The 22,400-nt window shown below is 36.3% G+C and overlaps 1 protein-coding gene across 1 annotated transcript; it reads left to right on the top strand.

Moving 5' to 3' along the window:
• Nucleotides 1-14,561: 14,561 nt before the first annotated feature.
• kbtbd13b (kelch repeat and BTB domain containing 13b) lies at nt 14,562-16,197 on the top strand. Its single transcript, XM_026203468.1, has one exon. It carries the CDS (start codon nt 14,763-14,765, stop codon nt 16,116-16,118), a length of 1,356 nt encoding a protein of 451 aa, XP_026059253.1. The 5' UTR covers nt 14,562-14,762; the 3' UTR covers nt 16,119-16,197.
• The last annotated feature ends 6,203 nt before the right edge of the window (nt 16,198-22,400 follow it).

The following is a 22,400-nucleotide window of genomic DNA, read 5'->3' as shown; positions in this document are numbered from 1 at the left end:
GTCAGAATGTCTATCTGACTGTCTTCTGTACATCTGACAGTCTGTCTGTCTCTCTGTCCGTCTGTCTCTCTGTCCATCTGTCTCTCTGTCTGTATGTCTTTTTGTCTGTCCATCTGAATGTCTGTCTGTCTGTCTGTATGTATTTTTGTCTGTCTGTCTGACTGTCTCTCTGTCTAAATGTCTCTCTGTCTTCTGTCTATCTGTCTATCTGTCTATCTGTCTTTCTGTCTGTCTGTCTGTCTCTCTGACTGTCTGTCTGTCTGTCTGACTGTCCATGTGTGTCCATTATGTCCCTAAGTGTTGTGTCTGTGTATAATAAATAAAAAGTACACAAAGTCATACAGTTCTGCCGTACATTATAGCCAGCCATCTGATGAGGGCATTGAAAGCCACAAAGTAGACTCCGTTGTATACTTGATCTAGTTTGAGTTGTATGATTCATAATGAATGATCATATAGGCTAACTGCATGTTGTAACGTCATAAAGTATTCAGTACTCCATGAATATAGAGTATAAAATTATATGATAGTCTACATAAAATAAACGGGCAAATCCTTATATCAAGCATATGACTGGAGCTTTGCAGATTATTTTCTGGGATTATCTCTTTGTCCAGATCAATCCTGATCATTTCGCTCATCTAAGGAGGTAATTTGGAAAGAGGCTGATGGAAGTACGCAGACAGGATGTCTCAAAGACAGGGAGACAAGGTAAACAGTGATCCCCTGCTGTGATAGAGGATGAACGTTGTTATGAAAATTCATATGATAAGACAGCCTCTGCAAACAGACTCCATCATTTCCAGCTGTGCGCCCCAGACCCATTAGACACTGATATCAAACTGCAGTCAAATCAATGCTTATCCTTAACATAAAACGTCTAAAAAATAATAACTACATCTCAGACCGAGATGAACAAAATGTGCAATTAAACATAAATTCCAACTGCACTTTACGTAAAGTGCTACAAATGGCTGCTAAGAATAAAATGTAATGAGCCATGACTGAACATCTTACATCTGACAGTGAATGTGCACCATTCATTCTCTTCTTACTTTCCCATAAAAAAAGAGCATATCCTCACTTTCATCTCATGCCAGATTCATTAGGTCATACCTGAGAAGGACATCAAGGCTTTGGGAAGCTTTTATGAGACACACTGGAGCAATAAGGTGGGAAATCCCTCAAGCCTTTCAGCAGTTACCTGATGTAAGGCCAAAGCACACGTGTCCAAATGAACAAAAAGCTTCTATGGATCCACAGTGTGTAATTTAGTTGGTGAGTTTAAATTCATACTTGATCCTGGCATGTCTGTTGTACCATAGTAAATACAGCAACACTATTGTTGGCAGCTGGTCTGTCATAATGATCTCTGTCTGATGTATTCCTGATGAAAATGTGATAACCTGTAGCAAAAGTGGCTTTATGCAGCTTTACATGTCTAATCTGACTGATCACAAAGACCCCCACTGTTTTCGCAGACAACAGGGGCTTATAGTGCACAGTTCTGAATCCTCTTCAGAGGTTAACTGGAGGGCAGGGTTAGACAATCACTTACCTTTTCATCCGGATGGAACATACATTCATATCCAAAGCATATTTTAAGATGGGAAGAATATAATCACTGATTAGTTATTAGTTATCCGAAAACTGATGCAACTGGTTCTTGCCTCGAGAACGAGTCAATCTTTTATTCGTTATCTGGCTCGGCTTGGTGTTCATCTTCAGTTCTCTCTTCACAGTAGTTCAGTCAGTGTACTGTTTGAGTACATGAATTACTCCGGGATATTGGTTTGTATGAACTCAGAGGGAGTGTCAGCCACATTAAAAAAGTTAACAGCTTATGTAATTTTAAAGGATTAATGTGTATTGGAGACGCAAACTGTTTCAAATGATTCAGTTCGATTTGGTTAACTGGTTCAAGAAGATCCGGTTAAATCGAGTGATTTGTTCGCAAACCGGATATCACAAACTGCAGTGTTGTGAACGCGCTCACAACAGACCAGGAAGAGAAGACAATGCAGAAAAATGTTGTCATTTTTGGACCAAAATGTATTTTCGATGCTTCAACAAATTCTAACGGACCCTCTTATGTCACATGAACTACTTTGTCATGTTTAAAAATAACCATAATGAATGTCATGTAGCCTCTATCCTTTACTTATCCAAATCCATCTCTATAGTTTTGAAAAATGTATTTGTAAGTTTTCTTATTCATTTGGAGCTATCAATCAATTAAAACATGCAATTTAATTATGTATCAGTTAACCAAGTCCATTAATTATTTAAATATTCTAAAAAAAAAAAATGTATGTAGCCTCTCAGAAATGTATGAATCTTCCACATTCCTTCGACCATATAATTCTGAAACATATAGTGTGTAACAAGTTTTGTTATTTATTTGAGCCTTACAACAATTAAAACCTGTAAATACACATGTAAATATAAATTAAATTGTGTAAATTAATGAATTTATTCCATTAATTATTGCAATTAATCATAATTAGTTAAAAACAATTATTTCTCCCAAATAAATATATATAATAAGTAGATTATAATAAATAATAATACATAAAAATAATTTATAGTATTTTGAAATGTATATTATGGGATATATTTTGTATTTATAGAAACTAAAGGTGTCAATTTATATAAAAATGGAATTAATTATGTGTTTCAATTAATTAACATATGGAAATTAATTATTAATCACATAATGGAATAATGCGTTCCAATTTTTGTTAAGAAAAGCCCCCAAATGGAGATGATTCAAAGCCATTACATTGTTGAGGGATGATTAATATTTATGTATATATTATTTAGATTTGTATTTATTCTGTAGACACTGTGACCAGAATAACCGCACTTTAAACAGGTGGGCTTTGAGCATTAAATTAGGGTTTTTAATCTCCATGGATTAAAGCATTCTAGGAAAACGGTCCAAGCAGATGACATATGGGTGAGAAGCGCTGGGTAACAAATAGACAATATGCTAGAGTGCAGCATTACAGCGTATTACACCTAAAGCAGAAATGTAATTAAACCCTATAGAGGGTCAACCTGGGCCTATACTTCCTTTTGTCACATCAGAGGTCAGCACAAGGTCAGACAGCTTTCTGTGGGCACACATTCTGATTTCTACCAAACCTGACACTTTTTTAGTGAGAGTGCATCATTCATTAAGGACACCACTGCCAGTTGGCAAACACAAGACAAGCAAAATGCAAATGATGTCACTTGGACCTTGAAACATGTTGAGCTGTGACTTTTCAGTCGATGTAATCCAAATATCTGTTTTGGAAAGGGTTGATAATTACCAAGACTTTATGAGAAAACTTTAGTCATCTTGGTTTGCATCATATTAAACCAATATTTGTTTTACCAGTAATGTACTGCTTAAGTTAATTGATTTATATTGTTAGTTGGTTGAGTGTTTGATCCTTGAAGTAAAAAAAAAAAGGGGGGGGGGGGGTATAAGCTTTTTTTAATTCAGTGATGGTGCATTAAACTGAATGAAAAAAAGATAATTTTAAGACTTTTACATTGTGTTAGGAAAATTCAGTTTTATTCTATTCAAGAATCCTGAAAAAAAGTGTAATAGTTTCCACCAAAATATGAACTGTTTTCAACATTAATAATAATCATAAATTTTTCTTAAGCAGCAAATCGACATATTAGAATGATTTCTAAAGGATGTGACATCTAAGACTGGAATAATGATGCTGAAAATACAGTTTTGATCACAGGAATAAATTACATTTTACAATATATTTACATTTGAAACAGTTATTTTAAATGTTAACAACTATTCACAATATTATTGTATTTTTAAAGTCTTATAAGAGACTACTTATAAATATAAATTAAAAATATAAATTAAAAAATAACGAATTCCTTCAAAGACTTCTCTTATTCCTTCAACTTTCTCCGCCTTGTGACATCATCATATAGAAAACATTCATTCATTAATTTTCATAAATTAATCCTTAATGTTCTTTGTCCTGTTTCCCCCTGAAAAACACCACATCATTTGATTAAAATGAGCTTTGATGATTCATATTTTTTTTACATGTAAAAGAGCAGCGTGGACATACTTCAGAAAGTCTTCTTTTGTGTTCCACACAACTTGGACATTAGGGTGGGTAAATGGTGAACTGTTCCTTTAAGATCTCCTTGGTCCCTGCTGCTTTAACAGTGTCATATAACTTACATCAACCCAATATAATGAAGAAATCTGTCGAGTCATGAGAACCTGACACTAAAAATTGTTCGTTTTAAAGTTTCCTGTCCGACATTTGCTAGATTTTTCCCCAAAATAACAAGCAGTTGTGTTTTCGTGGTTGCCATGTAAAGAGAGAGTTTATCACCCAGCCATCTTCTCTCAACACCTGCAAAGAGTTAGGAGATCAAAGCCTCCGCTAGCACGCAAGCATCCCGGAGCCCCGCCCCCAGCCTTAGCCGCTGCTCCTCATGTTATTGTTTTGACTGAGGGCAGTAGTCACATGATCCTGCAGTGTTATGACTGGGGGCTGTAGAATGTAGGTCACTCCGAGCTCTCCCAAAAGAAAGCTTGGTCTGCTCTTATAACACTGTCCCACTCTGAGCACACTTTCTCTTATCTCTTGCCAGAGAAGGATGGATGTATCTGCTCATATATCACATCTGAGGATAAAGGAAGCAGAGAAAAGGAACATGCATTGCATGCCATTTCTGGGAGCTGATCTATAGAATATAAGAGAATCAGCCACCGTGTTAACTAGTACCAACAATAAGGACAATTTTAATCCTGCCTTAAATAGCCAAGGTAACATATTACACTCTTGTTTTTGAGAGTGATGTGTATTTCTTTAGCTCTATAAGCGGCTTTGTTTTGTTTTTTATGACATGTATTATTGTTGCACAATATTGGTACCATATCGGTACCATATCGATAAGCAAAATAAATTATTATTATTATTATTTTTTTATTATTGTCATTGGTTGATTTTTGTTTGATATCGAAACATATATAAACAATAATTTAATAACACTGTTAAATCTATGTAAATCTCAAAATTAATATACATTTATTTTTTATACTGCACATTAAATTGTTTTAATGCTTGATTTTAGTTTTTAGTGTTTTATTTTTCATTTAGTTTGATTAAATAGTATATAATTTTGATATCGGCGCCATAGCATATTGACCATAGCATGATTATAATAATTATTAGCTCTCTGGTATCAGTTAGAATCATAATACTTTTGCATTCCTAATATGTTTCTACAGAAGTCATCATATTAGATTGATTTCTGAAGAATCATGTGACACTGAAGACTAATAATGCTGAAAATTCAGCTTTGCATCACACAAATAAATTACACTGTCAAATTTATATTCAAATAGAAAAAAGATGTTTTAAATTGTAATAATATTTTTTTTAAATTATTAAATAAATGCTGCTGGTGTGCATAAGAGACTTATTTCAATAATGTTTGAAAAATTGTACAGAATCCAAACTTTTGAACAGTAGTGTACATGTTATTGTCTCCTGTTTTTTCAAAGAGAATAATTGTCTTATCTTACAACAAACACAGCTTTCTTTTTGCGTGACATCATAATATAGAGACTCTTTCATCATTTAATGAATCCTGAATGGTTTTTTAATGAACTCTTTCCTCAGTTTACTTGGCTTAAGCCAGCCAATGAAAATTCGCACACTGATGCTCAATGGTCTGAAGCATCTGACATCTGACATTAAATGCTCTAAAAGTCACTGATTCTTTTATTTTAACCCTTAATTTAAATGTCAGTCAATTTGACAGTAACATCTAGAGTGCTTCTACCCCCCATCCTCAGCCCACCCCTCAAACATTACACCAGAGTGACAGCTCAATATTTATAATGCACATAACATGGCCACAGAAAGTAAACAAAAGAGGTAGTATAACAATATATGAGAATGTGTGTATTGGGGCGCGCTGTTGTTTTTTTAATGCATGCCATTGGGAATGAATCTCTTTAAAGATGAATGAATTGTGTATTTGCATCCCCCAGAGTGGTACAATTAACAACTGTTGTCAGCCTGACTTGTAGGGAATCAATTCTATTGCCACTAGTAGTGTTGATGTGTAAACAAAGAGGAGTTTTATTACTTTCCCAAGACATTTACACTGCCTGACAGATTTCGACACACCTCCACATTTGTAATTATTACAGATTGTAAAATAATAGTAAAGTCGATAAAATATTTATAAAAATGATAAAGTAACCGAACCATCCTTTGGGTGCTTTTAAACATGAGAGAGTTTACACGTATGGATACTTGTAGTAGATTTTTAAAAAGGGGTCATATGGCATTGCTAAAAATAACATTATTTTGTGTATTTGCTGTAATGCAATGTGTTTATGCAGTTTAAAAAAAACATTATTTTCCACATGCTGTACATTATTATCATTACTCTATGCCCAGTCTTTCTGAAACCCATTTTTACAAGCCCCATCGTTCTGAAAAGCGAGGTGTGCTCTGATTGGCCAGCTGTCCAGTGCCTTGTTATTGGCTGAATGCCTGAAGCGTGTGACAGAAATGTTACGCCCTTTACCTCAGCGGTTCCCAATCCCAGTCCTCACACCCACCTGCTCCGCATATTTTGCATGTCTCTTTTAGTTAACAGACCTGATTCATATAAACAGCTTGTTTAGAGATAGATACGTGCATGAACTTTGTTCCGATTGATATGATCCCTGCACCATGTTCATGCAGGGGAAATCTGTAGAAGTTTACTTCACTTCCCAACATTCTTTCATGGATTTGGCATGCGCTGCTGCCTGCCTTGTCTTCACAGACAGACGAGTGTGACATTCATATACCTTGGTAAATAAATACAATTATAAATTCACGTCTTGCACATCTTAATGCACTTTTAATGGAATATATACACTCATTTCAAACTGGAATCATGGCAGAATATCCGGTGACGTCCACTTCGCAGGGCACTTACGGACGAATAGAACAAATGTTGTACATGATAAGAGGACTGGGATTGGTGAACGCTGCCTTACCATACTGTGATGCTGTGTTGGGACACACAACAATTATAAACGAGTCATTTGTTGCATCCAGTGGGGACATAATTACTGATCATAACAACTTATACTGTGTTTTTGTGCATTGCGTTGCATTGCGTATCGCGCCATGTAAACATTAAACCATGTCTGCATTTGTGATCGGAGAAACAACAAATGCCACTCTACACTGCTCAAAACTCGCGTTTGACTCATCAATGGCAAATTCTTTTAAATATGTAAATGTACTTTGTACTTACAGACTGTGAGTCAGAAGCGCCAGACTGTCCTTGCAAGTTGTGACTGCCCCACTTTATAGACACAGACACCGATATTGTTATTCTCACAGGAAACAGTCCCCATCCTCCATAAAATGTACTGCACACATCTTAATATTTGGGTGGAACACAACAGATTACTATTTGTGTCTTCTTTTGGAAGGCCAAACAAAGTAGCTTCGCTTTTACAACGAAACACACAGCGTCTTATAATTCACATAACATGGCCACAGAGAGTAAACAAAAGAGGTAGTATAACAATATATGAGAATGTGTGTTTTGGGACACGCTGTTGTTTTTTTAATGCATGCCATTGGGAATGAATCTCTTTAAAGATGAATGAATTGTGTATTTGCATCCCCCAGAGTGGTACAATTAACAACTGTTGTCAGCCTGACTTGTAGGGAATCAATTTTATTGACACTAGTAGTGTTGATGTGTAAACAAAGAGGAGTTTTATTACCGTCCCAAGACATTTACACTGCCTGACAGATTTCGACATACCTCCACATCAGTGGAAAATTCTTGAAATATGCAAATATGTAAATGTACAGACTGTCAGAAGCACCAGACCGTCCTTTCAAAGTTGTAGCTGCCCCACTTTATAGAAACAGACACCGATATTGTAGGCAATTCTCACAGGAAACAGTCCTCATCCTCCATAAAATGTGCTGAAAACATCTGAATATCTGATTTAAATACAACAGTGTTGTAAATACAACTTTACCACTGGTTTCTAGTTGTGTCCCCTTTGGAAGCCCAAACAAAGTAGCTTCACTTTCACAATGAAACACACAGCGTCTTCACGACATGGAGTTGGCAACAGTGAGAATAAAAGTTATGCCTTTTCTTCGGTGAACATTTGGGCGGTGTTATGCAAATCTTCCCACATTGTGACGTAGACAAGTGGGGACGTGTTTAAACGAGGGGTTTTAGGAAGGGCATGGAGGGCATGAACTTTGATAAAGAATATCTGTTTAGATTTGAGACTTTAGTCTTTGCAAATTTACAGATCTTCTTTATGCACCAAGAGCTTGTAACACTCCAAAGAGAAAGTACAAATTTAAATAACATATGACCCCTTTAAAAATATATATAAACATTTTTTATTATTTATCAAGTCAATCAACTAAACTAAAATATGTAAATGAACATTTGTGTACCAAACCATTTTTAAAAATTTAAACATTCATATTCTGTCAAAATACCTTTAAATTGTATGTACAAATTGTATGTAAGATTTTAAGAGCTTGTTATTAAAGTATGTTAAAGTTATTAAAGTATTTTACTACATACAAAATACAAAACTCGTTTTATTTCAGAATTTTATACTTTGTGTGTTGCTTGCCATTTTTTTTTTTTTGTAATTATTGTTACATTTGCCTGTAAATTCTAAATAAATCTTGCACCAATTGTTTGACTGTATTTATTTATGTATGTATTTATTTATTTTAAATGTAAAAATGCATTATAACTAAGATTGTATTTATTTATTTTGGATATGAAAAGGTTCTGGCAATATATGTAATATAATGGCAATATATTAAATTTTATTAAAGTTTGAAAAAATAAATAAAATGTTGTAATTATGCATGCAAGTCCATGCAATATAAAAGCGACGTGACGTGACATTCAGCCAAGTATGGTCACCCATACTCAGAATTCGTGCTCTGCATTTAACCCATCCAAAGTGCACACACACAGAGCAGTGAACACACACACACACACACACACTGTGAACACACACCCGGAGCAGTGGGCAGCCATTGATGCTGCGGTGCCCGGGGAGCAATTGAGGGTTTTGTGCCTTGCTCAAGGACACCTAAGTCATGGTATTGCCGGCCCGAGATTCAAACCCACAACCCCAGGATTAGGAGTCAAACTCTCTAACCACTAATGTAAGCATAGGATTTCTCGCAAAGTACTTTATATTTTATTCATTAATTTATTTAAACTTATTAAAAAATCTAATTTTATAATTACACATGTAAATTCTGGCAATATACCTGAATTAGTATCAATTCATTCATTTATTTATTTTTTCATTCATTCATTCTTAAATTTTAAACTATAAAAAAAAAACTTTTAGAATTTAAGCATGCAAGTTCTGCCAATATACTTACATTTTTATTTATTTATTCAAATTTCAGGGGTCTGATTTAAAGGTAAGTTCTGACGAAATAATGGAAATGTTTGTTTATTTAGTAAGTAACTTATTTCTTTTTTTTTTAAATCTCCATTTTGTCTGCGTGATTTATTTATAGAAACTGTTCTTTGCTGGTGGGAGGGAGGCGGGCATAGATTTTTGGCCACTATTATGAAGACCCCGGGGGCATCTCCCACTGTCATCTGCTAGTGACTCCAAAACGCCAGTCAAGCAGATGGCAATTAAAAAGCGACCCACTGTTTAGTTCCTCTGCTAATCAATAGAGAAATTAGCACAGTCATCAAGGGTCCATGATTATGGCTTTGTTTTGTTAATTAAAAAGCTAGAATGATTAACTCTTGAGCATTTAAGTGGTGTAATTTCACAAATGAGCAAAATTAGAATAAGGAACAGACAGAAAACCTTTAGAAGAACCTTGCATAAACAATGTTTAGCCATAGAGACCTAATGTAAAGAGGCTGTTGACTACTGTATTGACTTTGGGGGAGCTCAGAAACACTAGATCTGAGTATTTGGGCAGCTTAACATTCATTGAGAGGTCACTTGCCGAAAGAAACAGGTGGTAGTGTTACTCAAATGGAACGCCAGAAACACACTCTGTCATGTTTCAAATGCCCTGCCAAATGTGCTTTGTAGGTCTTGCTATCGTGGACTAAATGTACACATCTTCTCTACCGTTGGCAGAGCATTCAATCTACCCTCTTTGTAGTGGGCTGTAGAAGTCACGAACTCCTTTATGCAGCTGGGAATCAAACTGACACAACGGTTTGATGTGGTTTGGTTCCTGCAGAGGTCCCAGCATGTGTTTTGGTAGAGAACAACAACACACAATTTTTCCTTTTGATAGAGCGTTTCACCTTCTATCTTTATATCCTCCCACACACTTTCTTTAAAGCATTCTAAGCTTGTGCTTTCTTTGGATGTGTACGCTCTTTTGTTTTACGCCGTAGTAGATGTGGTTTCTAATTGTGATTGATTCGTTTTTGATAGAGGTGAGTTTTTGGTTGCTTTTTGATCTTAGTTTTTTGGACTTCAGTCAGTGTGCTTTTATAACATCAAGCCGGTTGCACAACATGCATGATTGAAAATTTTCACCCTTTCTCTTCCGCTGAAAAAGTCAGACGCACTTCTCTCAGTTCACTCCTACTCTTCCATTCACTTCCTCTGCTCTTAGATAAAATTATAGGATTTATTGAAATGCCTTACTCAGCTATTGTAACCCACACAAAGAAGATATTTCAAGCTCACTTTATTTAGGTTGCCTTGCACGCTTTCTTATTTATTAGATAAAACAAGCTGTAAGTGAAAGAGAAAGATAAAACCTAATATTAGATAGTAGCACCGCTCTAAAAATAGTAGCCTGTATCCAACACTTAAAGCACTCAAAAATGAAACTTATAAATCAACTTGTTGTTCCAAACCTATATAACTTTATTTCTGAATATAATGGCTTTTCAAAGATGCATGGGTAAGTGCAAGCAGCACATTCTTCAAAATATCTTCTTTTGTATCCAACAGAAGTATAAATCATACAGATTTGGAATGACATGAGACATGACATCACTCATTTGGAATGAGTGAGAAAATGATTACAAAATGTTCATATTTTTCATGAAATACCGCTTTAAATCTTGTACATGTGACTCCACTGATAGAAACGGGGAATAAACAACTGAATTAGAATTTTCTGGATCTTTCCGGTACACTCACTGCAGGTTTTCATAATAGCCAACTTACACAATGAGGTTACAACAGTGAACACATTCCTGCCCCAAACCTGTTACCTAGCCCCTGCTCCCACTGGATTTGCCATCACATGATCAAAACAAAGAGATCACATGGTCCAGCACATGGCTCACCATGACTCAGCATGGGGAACATAATCACATGCTGACCTTTTGACTTGTTATGGTTAGAAATCAATCTGTGCCCTTTGTTTCACTAATTTGTTATACATTTAGCTCACATTAGTTAAAGCATGTGTTGTTAATTTTAGACTCTGATTCTAATCGTGTCTTTTGCAGCCTATCTTGTTCATCCTATAAATCATTTTCATCACCAATAGTTGAATGAGTAAAAAGGGTCACGTAGTTCAAGCCTCTCCACTGTCCTCATCACGTGTGGCCATTTAAAGTGCAAATTCACATTACAAGCAGCTGTGAAGGACTAGGACACGTGAGTGTGGTTATACTCAGTGTCCCGTGTGTGTGTGTGTCAAAGTTCAACAGTCACGCAGACACTATTAGTGCTATAAGCGTTTAGGCCGACTTGGGTTGAATTTTTGATGCTCAAGACAGACAAGGTAGAGTCAGACGGTATGGTTTCCATAGTAACGCCACGAGGGCACCCCATCGAGCCCCCATGTCTAGGTGTGTGTAGATAATGAATCTCTGGGTAACCCAGGTTGATCTCTCACAGAGATATGAAAGCCTCGCAGCATGAACACTGACCTGCAATTACCTCATAACTTGCACTGCAGGAGGGTTAATTGCCTTTTATTAAAGCAGAGAGTGGACCCATGTTGGGATGTATTCTGCTGTGTCTGATCTACTGTGATAGAGAGCTAAACCTCAACAAAACATTAATGTTGAACCGCTCTGATGAAGTCTTCAAGATGGACTCACGATAGCAAAGTAAACAAAATTAAAATCTTTAAAGACAAATAGAAAAATTACGCAGAGATGTTTAATTAATAGATCATATACACAATGTGCTTTAAACGAGGCAACAAATTTGTAAATTTACACACTGCTCCTTGACATGTGTAAAACAATCTGTGTTCTTTTTGGCAAACTGATGACGATGAATTTTGATGCACTGCCATAATATTTTACAAGGTTGTTTTATATATATATTTATTTATATATATATTATATATATATATATATATATATATATATATATATATATATATATATATATATATATATATATATATATATATATATATAGCTTTGGGTAAAACAGCATTTATCATGGTCATTTTTTACCCAGCTGTCCAATCAATGGAGGAGGGGCGGGACAAATACTACACCGACCAATCATCCTTTTTGTACAACAGCTGAACAACAAAAGAGAAGTTAATATTGCTGGTCACTGCATATTATATTCAGAAATATTCGTCAAAATGAGATACTAATAATCATTTACTGCTGTGGATATTCCAAATCACAGCAACCAAAGCGTCTCTGGAAAAAAAACGCTGCCACCAAAGCATTTTCAAGTGCCACCAGATGGCCATTTTTAGAAAAGGGCAAGACATTTTTGCAGCTGGCTAAAAATGCTTTGGTGGACACGTTATTGAATATTTATTGTTAGGCATATGGCCTATTAATATTTTTAGCATTTATGCAATATACTGGAGCCAAACCTGAGAAAGTAGACCGGAATATTCCACTGCATTCCTGGACACGCAATTTATGTAGCTGTAATTCATCGGTGGGGATAATGCTAAGTGTGAATGAGCTAACGGCTGGAATACATTAACATACACGTTTAATTATCAAATGTGACTAGTACGAAGCATTTGTGAATCCGGAGGACAGTTTGGGGAAGGTCCTTTTTACAGGCAAATTACTCAGAATTTACTCCTATATTTACGAATGTTCTTAAATGAGTTAACGAATTACTAAATAGTGTTTGCAATTTACTTAAATTGTGCTGACTGTCTCGGGCTCCGTACAGTAGTAGCCAATCGTAGTAGAGTAAATGCTTCAGTCACAAAGCTTGCTGAGGCAAAGTCAAGTCACATGACTCCTTTGATGTGCATCAAGGAATTTATTTGGTAAATTTGTTAAGTTTACATGGCTGAATTGAAAGGGGGTATTGAATGTCTATTTCCCACAAGTTGTTTTGATTCTTCATGGTCTTCATGAAATATCTGTAACATACTTTGTTTAAAATTCCTCAATTGTCATGTAAAACAACACCCTTTTTACCTTGTCAAAAATAGCTCTGTTCACAGCTACTCATTTCAGTGCATGACTCTTTAATTAATAATGAGCTGCTGCTCAATCCAACCCTCTCTTCCTTGGGGCATGTCAACACAAGCCATGGGAATTGTTTCCTTGGACTCTGTATATGGCTCAGATGTGGTTTTATTTAAATGGCGAGCTATCTATGTTGAAACCAGCTGCAAATTGAAACCACTTGCTTGATAATACAGTTTCAAACTCATTCAGCCCTCAACGAACTGTGTTTTCTTTTCATCTTTTCTTAGTCCACTTTAAAAAGTGTTTGTGCATTTTGGAATTTTATGTGCATCTTGTTGTTTACATCCAGCATTTTTATACACTTTACCAAAATTTGTATAAAATGTGTGGATGTACACTTATGTCATTATATTCCCTTGATATGGCACACCACTGACTTTAACCTTCAGCATAAATCAGTGAGATTTATGTTGAGATTTACATTTCTTTTGATGTCCATCCTATGTTTTGAAAAGGATGGTTGCAAATAACAGTTGTAAATAATGTTCAGTTTCTTGCACAGACAGATCGTTTCACTTCATAAGACCTCAATAATTTGTAAGGAGCTACAGTTTTGTGTTCCTTTATACGCTTTTTTAAATTCTTAAAAACAGGCAGCCGTTGACTTGCATTTTAAGAATCACCAAGGACCACAGTTTCAGTGAAAAATCCTGTTCTTTTTTACCGAAGAAAAAAGTCTCCTACATCTTGGATGGCCTGAGGATTAGTAAAATAACAGCAAATTTATTTTAGGGTGAACTATACCTTAAAATATCCAATTGCAAGCAACACAGTTTGAGGTATCATTCTAGTCTTAGCAAGCACTTCTAAAATCAGTCAATATAAAAACTCATAGAATCTAGCAGCTTGAGTTAACTGAATTGTTGGATACAATCACACTGCCGCCAGCAAGAACAAAACAACCAATCAGCACAATTAATCACAGATGTAGTGTAAGTCATATCATTGACCTTAAAAGTGTCATGAATACGTATGTTATTCCTCGCTCAAGCCACTGCTCATTTCTGTAATGTCTGTCATGAGACACTGCTGCTATCTATAGGCAGTGCTATCTTAGTAACAAAACCGGAGCCCGGCACATCATGTGCCAGCTGGAGGGAGGACAGTTTTGTTAACTGACAAGCGAGGGACATTTCAGTGTAAATGCCAGGGTAAGGTTAGAGTTTTTTGGAGATTTTTTAGACAATTGCTCACCGTTAAAACTGAATATCTTGTGTTTTAAACAACTGAGTATCGATAAACAAACAGCACAGGACCAATGATCAAGCAGGCTGCTAGACATGGATACTGTCAAGGTAAGAGTTGGAGACAGTGTCTTTGAAACAAACAAGTCTCTACTGCTAAGAGAATGTGAATACTTCAGGGCACTTTACAGATCGGGGATGGTAGAGTGCCATCAAGAAGAGATTCACGTGAGGAACCTCAAAGCCCAAGGGTTCATAATCATGCTGGCTGTGGCCAATGGTGAGAGACCTATTCTGAATGGCGAGGACATTTTGGAAGCCATTGAATGTGCTGCTTTCTTCCAGGCTGAACCTCTTGCAAGGCATCTTCAGGATCTTCTCAACTCCGACAACTGCCTGCTCATGTACCAAGCCTCGGCCACCTATGGCTTATTGGAGCTCTGTGAGAGTTCGGCACAGTTCATCCGCAATATGTATCGTGACATGAAAGAGGACTTGAACAAACTTCCTCAGGAGCTGATTAAACATGTGGAGTCTCTGGCTCCTAGTGCATTTGTGGCAGTGGGTTCACACTCCACATGCTCTGTGGATGAGCTTCCTCTTGCCGCCACAAGGACAGTATGTTACCTTGATGAGGATGACGAAGATTGGAAGGTCCTCACTGCCTTGCCAATGGAAGCCAGCACCTCTCTGGCTGGTTTGACTGTTTTGGACAACCGACTCTACGTTGTTGGAGGTGTGCACGGTGTTGAAAAGATACCTGTCGATGCTAGCTTTTGCTATGATGTTGTCACCAACACCTGGAGTTTGCTGCCAGGTCCCAGACAGCCACGGTACAACTTCACCCTAATTGGGATAGAAGGTTGCCTCTACGCTATTGGAGGAGAGTCTGGAAGAACCACCATGTCCTCGGTTGAGAAATATAATGTTCCCACAAAGCAGTGGAGCTTTGCAGCACCTTTACCTCGACCGGTCGCTGGGGTCGCATGCACCAAAGCTATGAGCCGAATTTTTGTGTGTCTATGGAAGCCAATGGAGACTAACGAAATCTACGAATACATCCCAAACCATGATGTGTGGGTTCTGGTGAGTACACTTCTGAAGCAGCAGAGCTACGGACACTGCATGGTGGCCCACAGGGACAACCTCTACATCATACGCAATGGACCCCAAGACGATTTCCTGCGCTGTTTGATGGACTGCTACAACATCACCACTGGACAGTGGACGTCAATGGCTGGGCACTATGGGAACAGCAAAGGGGCACTGTTCACTGCTGTAGTGACAGGGGACTCTGTGTTCACACTGAACCGCACCATGACTCTGGAGTACGCCATCTCAGGTAACATGTGGAAACCTTGCAAGCAGATGAAGGGTTTTCCCAGGAATGGATCTGTGTGGACATTTCTACTCAGGATTCCAAAGGAAAGGAAAGAAGTGACAGTGTCTTAAATAGACAGAACCTTATAAGCAAATAACTAATAATTAGCCATTCACAGTGAACATTACATTGGTTTTTAATAAAAATGCAACAGCATACGTTTTTGGGTGATATCTTTTTTTTCTTCTTTTTTTTAAAAATTGTAAATAGATTAACTTTTCTTCCATTCCAAGAAAACTTTTTTTACAGATGAATTTTGTACTGTCATTAAAGCAAGTCAAAAATCCTGTCATTATTTACAGTCTGACATTCTTTCTTTTGCAGAACACAAAAAAAGATAATTGAATGAATATCTGGTTGGATGAATTCAATATAAGTTCATGGTTAACTTTACTTGGAAAATTGTGACTCATGGTAAATTTACCTTGGAAATTATATGGCTAGCTTTGTGGAAACGTTTGCTTACACTCTTGGGTGCTTTATTAAATGCTAAAATGAGTCACAATGGTCTTCCATTGTATTAAAATCACCCGCCCTGATATTCAGTAAATTATTTCCTTTTGTGTCTTACAGAAGAAAGACGGGTCAGGTTTTTTTGTTTAGAATATCTTTGTTTTCAGTGGTCATCTCATATCACAAGTTTGTATTATTGCTGGATCTCATTTTGGCATGTTTAGATAGGTTTATGAAATGTTATTTGGTGAAGTCACCTTGCATCTTGAAATGCATTTAGGGGATAGTTCTTTCAAAGCATGAATGTTGTTGCCAAGATTGAAAGGGCAGAATTCAGATGCTTGTCAGATCCGTGTGACATTTTGCTTATGTCATGCTCTTAAAACTACCCAAGGTGACACTTTCATTCAACAGTCAAGTGAAACTTTGAGCTCTTTAAGATCAAAGTTCTTTCCTTAAAACAGATTAAAGTAGTATTTCATATCAGAGGAAATTCATAGGAGAATGTGGAGTTACTCAAGACTCAAGGCTTATGATAGGATTAAATGACATTGCATAAGCACCATTCCATAGTTTGCAAAAGTATTTTCCTTTGAAAATTTAGTGCAAATAATTAGTAAAAATTGGATGGTGACTATCAAAAAAGGGCATTACAATATTGGGTAAATTCTACACTCTTTTTATCTACTGCAGTGACAAAAAGGTCCTCAGTTATTAGGACGAAGAAACTGCCAATGAGCAAGAAATTCTACTGCCAAGTAGAATGAGCTCCATGGGTAAGAGCTAAATATGTTTAGACTGAAAATAACATCATGTGGGTCACCTCAGGACAGAAACAATTTCGCCAGCCTGTAGCAACCCATCCAAACCATGCTAGGAACTTGATGGGATGAAATGTCAGAACTGGAGCAGTGTCACAAATACAACGGTCACAATATGTCACAACGTGAACCTTATTATTACTCTTTACTTATTATTAGGTTGGTGATTTGTAGCATTCTGACATCTAACTATTACTGTATGTACAAAATAAAAGGCTTTGTTGGCTAGATATAAAATGAGCATTTGACAATGCCAAAATGCTTGGTTTGATAAAAAACTAGAATATTACTGATTTTAATTATCTACAAAATAAAAGTTCAGTGTTGCTGAAGTAAAAAATAGCACTTAAAAAGTTAAGAAACCTTTTTTCTTGTACTGTTGCTCCATGTGGAGGAAAACAAAATTGAAATTGAAAGATAACCCAGACTCGCCAAAAATGGACAATTGTTGTGTGAAAAGTGTGAAATACAGTTGCTAAATCACTTGTTGAATTGCTACTCTCTATTTTTCTTTTCTTTTTTTTCAAATCTACATGCAGTTTAAAGTCGCAATGAAATGGAAGTAGCTTTTCTCCTGTATTACGACATGTTTTTTTTCTTGCTCAGAATTGCTATTAATCAAACTAGCATTTCTGAAGACAAAAATGCAGAATTGTGAGATAAAAACTCAAAAAAATTTCTAGTGACCTAATTCTGTTTACTTCTCACAATTATATCAGAATTGTTGACATAATGCAGTTTGACTTTTTTCCCCTATGAATTCTGAGTTTGCATCTCAATTTTGATCCACCAAGGAGTAAAAGACAAAGAAAGTAATTACAACATTTTAGCTCACAATTTTTTCACAAGCATTTTTTCTCTCAATTGTGTGTTTAAACAATTCATAATTAAAAAAATAAATTATCAATTAATTACCATTTTTTATCTATGGCAGAAACAAGCTTCCACATCTGAGGGAAACAGATTACTGACAAAGAAAAATGTAGGGTGGAGTCTTGTTTCAGCGCAGCGGGTGATTAGAAGGAGGCAGATTCTGAAGTTCTGTAAACTTGTAGTTGATTGTAAGAAAGGGGTGGAGTTTAAGTGGAAACAATGATTGGAGAATCTGTCACCAGAAGATGAAGTCATTTTGATTAAGAATTGATGAATTGTTCACAATAAGATCAAAAACATGCGTTTAGGATGAATTTTTATTTCATGCCGACTTTATCACCTAAAACATTCCCATGACACATATGTCTAATCAGAAAATGAAACCACTTGTAAACTGCTCTCAATTGTGAGGACCTCTGCTAATGTAAACTATTTGCCTCCAGAGTTTAAAATCCCTTCAATCTTGTTTTAGTTTCACCTCACCCTGGTTGATTCAAAACTAGGCTATTGATCATTGCTGATTCAAAGCAGACTTACAAATGAGACTTATTTACTGTGAGTTCACCCTTTTGTTTTAGAGAAACAACATCTGACAGACCACAATGGCTCTCTAAACAATGCATGGATTTATTCCCATGGTCAATGGAGGTTAACACCGAAGGCAGTCATCTGAGGTCAGGCTTTTCTCAAGGCTATGCATCTATATCTGCATCTGTCCACTATGTGCCAAAGGTGGCAGCTAGATATCTCATATAGCACATGAGGTCTCTCAATATAGCACCATTTGTGCCAGACCAGAAGAGCCCTGAGGTGAGACAGCATGACTGTCTCAATCTATTCAAATAATTTCAAAATGACATGTCAGGACGGTAATGATAGTTTGAATTGTTAAAGGAATATTGCTGCTTTCATCCTAATGACAGCTCTGGATGCACATGTTTGTGTCACTAACGCTTTTCCTTAGCCGATCAGCTTTGGTATGCAGTGGTCTGGCAGCCTCGTGTACTGAAAGAACATGCACTCGCCCACCTTGTGACCTCAAACATTTGGGGATGAGCAAATAAAAAGCATTCCATCTCGATCGGTTGTGTGAAATGAGAGACATGTGCCAAGCATGTGTTTTGGCCTGACTGCTCACTTCAATGAGCACCCACATGTAGGATCTTACATTCAATGTATCCACCTCTTTATAAATGTAGAGCGTGTGCAGATATTTGTAAGTGTGCGAGACTTCCGGTGTCATTCGCTTCCAGTTATTTTTAGTTTGTTATGTTGCTTGATTTTGCAAACTAGTATTTCAGTCATGACATGGTTTTCAGTCAGTAGTTTGTAACACAAATTTTAATATTGAGCAATATAAATGTAAATATAAATGTAAAAATACATTTTTTTTTTTTTTTGAACCAAAGGAAATACAGAGAGGAAAACATGCTGCAGAACAAAGTACGAAGACATGGTCTCCTGAACCCCAAAATTATATGATAAAAGAGAACCCCTTAGCAGATCTAGACAGGTGGTGCTGGGGAGGAGGAGGGCTAGGGACATGACTGAGCTTCATATGAATATAAAGTTGAGCTTAATAGAAAACAGCATAGATTTGCTGAAGAACCGGTGACGAGACAGCCAGCCAGCAGCATGGAAGAGTTTCATGACTGAGCTTGGTATTTATTATATAATTTATATTTTTTTATTCTAATCATTAGCACAGTTTGTAGTACAGTTACTTACACTATTTACTGGATTTGTTACATTTCTAGTTATTAATCTAGAGCAGTTAATGAATTGGAAATCTCACACCTTCAAAGTAAACAGCTGCCGCTTTGCAAAATAAGGTTGATAGGAATCAAATCACCATACTTAAAAAATTATGTTTTTTTTTAGATAGGCTCTTATGATGTTAAAAAGTCCATTAAATACTGTGTAAACATGAAGGAATTTTCCATATAAGTTTTTCAAGATATTTACGCATTTTGAATTATGCATTGCACTTTATTGTGTTTTGTGGTTGAAAAACATGTTCACAAAAGAAAAATGCTGTTTTTTTATGTATTTGTGGGAAATCTTCTTGCATTACTCAGTGGAAATTCATGATGTATTGTAGAAATAGACCTAGATTTGTGACTCAAAATTTACAAAGTAAAATTTTTTTATGAAGAAGTTTGACAGATTCAAAAAAACAAACAAACAAAGAGATTAAAGACCCAACTCAAACGATTCATTTGCAAACCAGATATCGCTGACCTACACGTATCTTACGTTTCCTGTTGTTTGTTTTTGTTTTTTTTCACACTTGCAAATGCGAGGAAATGGTCACTGTGATGCTAGTGTTGGACCAAGCATTTGCTAGGATTCATTCCTTGATGAATGAAATATATTCATAGTAACTTCTCTATACACTATTTGTTGTGTAAGCATCACTATCAGTTCTGTCCAGATGTCCACAAACATATTTCTGCATGTTTTTTTTAACAGCAACTAGGGGATTATAATGGCAGATTAATAAACCTTTGCATCTCTTTTGCTTTTTATGAGTGTCGCATTTCAATATAAGCCCTTCCAACAAAGTATGTAGGCCCACTACTGTACTAGATTTCCTTTATTGTTTGCATCAGTGAACATTGCTGCCTGTGGAAAACAAGAAAATAGGGATTAAGCCTTTTAAGGGTCAGAAAAATTGGCCTTACATGAACCAACTGAGAAAACAAAGTCCTTTTCATGCTCTTGGTTTGTTTGCTAAGCTTATTTACGAATCACATATAGCTTGTTTATTGTTTTGCTCCTCAAGTCCCACTTAAGATATAATGAAATGGCCAAGCTTTCTTGTTTTTCTTCTAATGACATGGTTTGAACATGCAGGAGAGCTTACCAGTTTTGTTTTGGGGAAATGATATCCAGGCTTTTACGTTAACAATAGTAGATTAGTGCTGAATGACTACCACTTCATTGGGTGATGTGTGCACAGGATGTGTATGCTGACAGATCTGAGCAGACACACATGCCTCGAGGCTTGCAGGAAATGCTGGCTATTGGTCAGGGTCAAATGTTACTGACATCATCACATACGAGCGACGTGTCAAAACAAGTGGGCTACGTCTTCAATGACCTCCTTCCTTCGGATAGAGAACCAGATGCGACTATTTAAAATATTTATTTGAGGATCTGTCAGGGGCGCCACTTAATTGGGAAGGAAGTGTTCAGAAATATCAGCATTGTATTTCTGTCTTTTCCCAGACATGAACATCTGTGATACAGCACTTTTTTAAAAGACACAATTCCCATATCCGAAAGATATGAATCGTACAAATGGATCATAGAATAGTATCATACAGAAATGTAATTTATATTGACCGATTTTTTATTTATTTATATTTAATTTTCAATTCAGTGCAGTAACTTTTTTATTAATTAATTTTAATATTATAAATAATAATAAAATAAAAAAATCCGGAAAATCAGGAGATTCGGATGATGGTGAAGAAGGTCTCCATGCTAATTAATATTTTTTTTTCTTTACAAATATTGTAACTGTGCCTGAAATTTATCAAGAGCTCACGCAGAAGTCACTTTAAAATCAAGCAGCTTTCTGTTTAGGTCAAGAATTTGCGTGACCATCTCCAACACAAGCAAATTCTGCATAGTAAACTTTTTCGCACTCATGCGAAACTCCCGATTGCGCAGATTCCTATTTAAAATTAACAGATTTTGCTGGCAAAATTTTGCAGAGAAAAGGTGAAACGTGACCACGACTTTATTTGGTTTTGGTTGTATTATTTATTTATTTTTAATTTCATGTTCTAAAATGTATGTTTCATTTTGAGGTTCATTAAATTGTTTATTTATGTAGTTTTTAGTATTATGTTATTCACCAGGCCCAAATTTTTATAACAGGGTTGCGAAATGGAAAATCTGCACAACAGGAACGAATGCCCTCATTTTTAGGAGTTTCAGGCCCTATTTTGTACTGTATGCATGGAGAGTGTCATGTGTTTAGATGTTTGTGTTTTCAGGGAACGTGTCCAACCAGAGCCCAGCTGTGATGGATGACAATAACAATCTCCCAGCAGGCGTGTGGAAAACAGGAAGAGGTGCTGGACGGTAAGGGGGATTTAGAGTCTATGCCTCACAACAGGAAGTTCAGGGGGAAGCAGACAGTTTTGTCAGTATTTCTGTTTTGATGAGGTCACTTGGTCCAGGCTAGCTTGTATT

Source organism: Carassius auratus, chromosome 25, assembly GCF_003368295.1.
Source record: "Carassius auratus strain Wakin chromosome 25, ASM336829v1, whole genome shotgun sequence".
Classification (NCBI taxonomy): domain Eukaryota; kingdom Metazoa; phylum Chordata; class Actinopteri; order Cypriniformes; family Cyprinidae; genus Carassius; species Carassius auratus.
The sequence above is the reverse complement of the archived record's forward strand: the minus strand, read 5'-3'. Positions and strand labels throughout refer to the sequence as shown.

Coding starts and splice junctions, on each gene's coding strand:
- kbtbd13b (XM_026203468.1), top strand. CDS start 14,763: ATGGATACTGTCAAGGTAAGAGTTGGAGACAGTGTCTTTGAAACAAAC.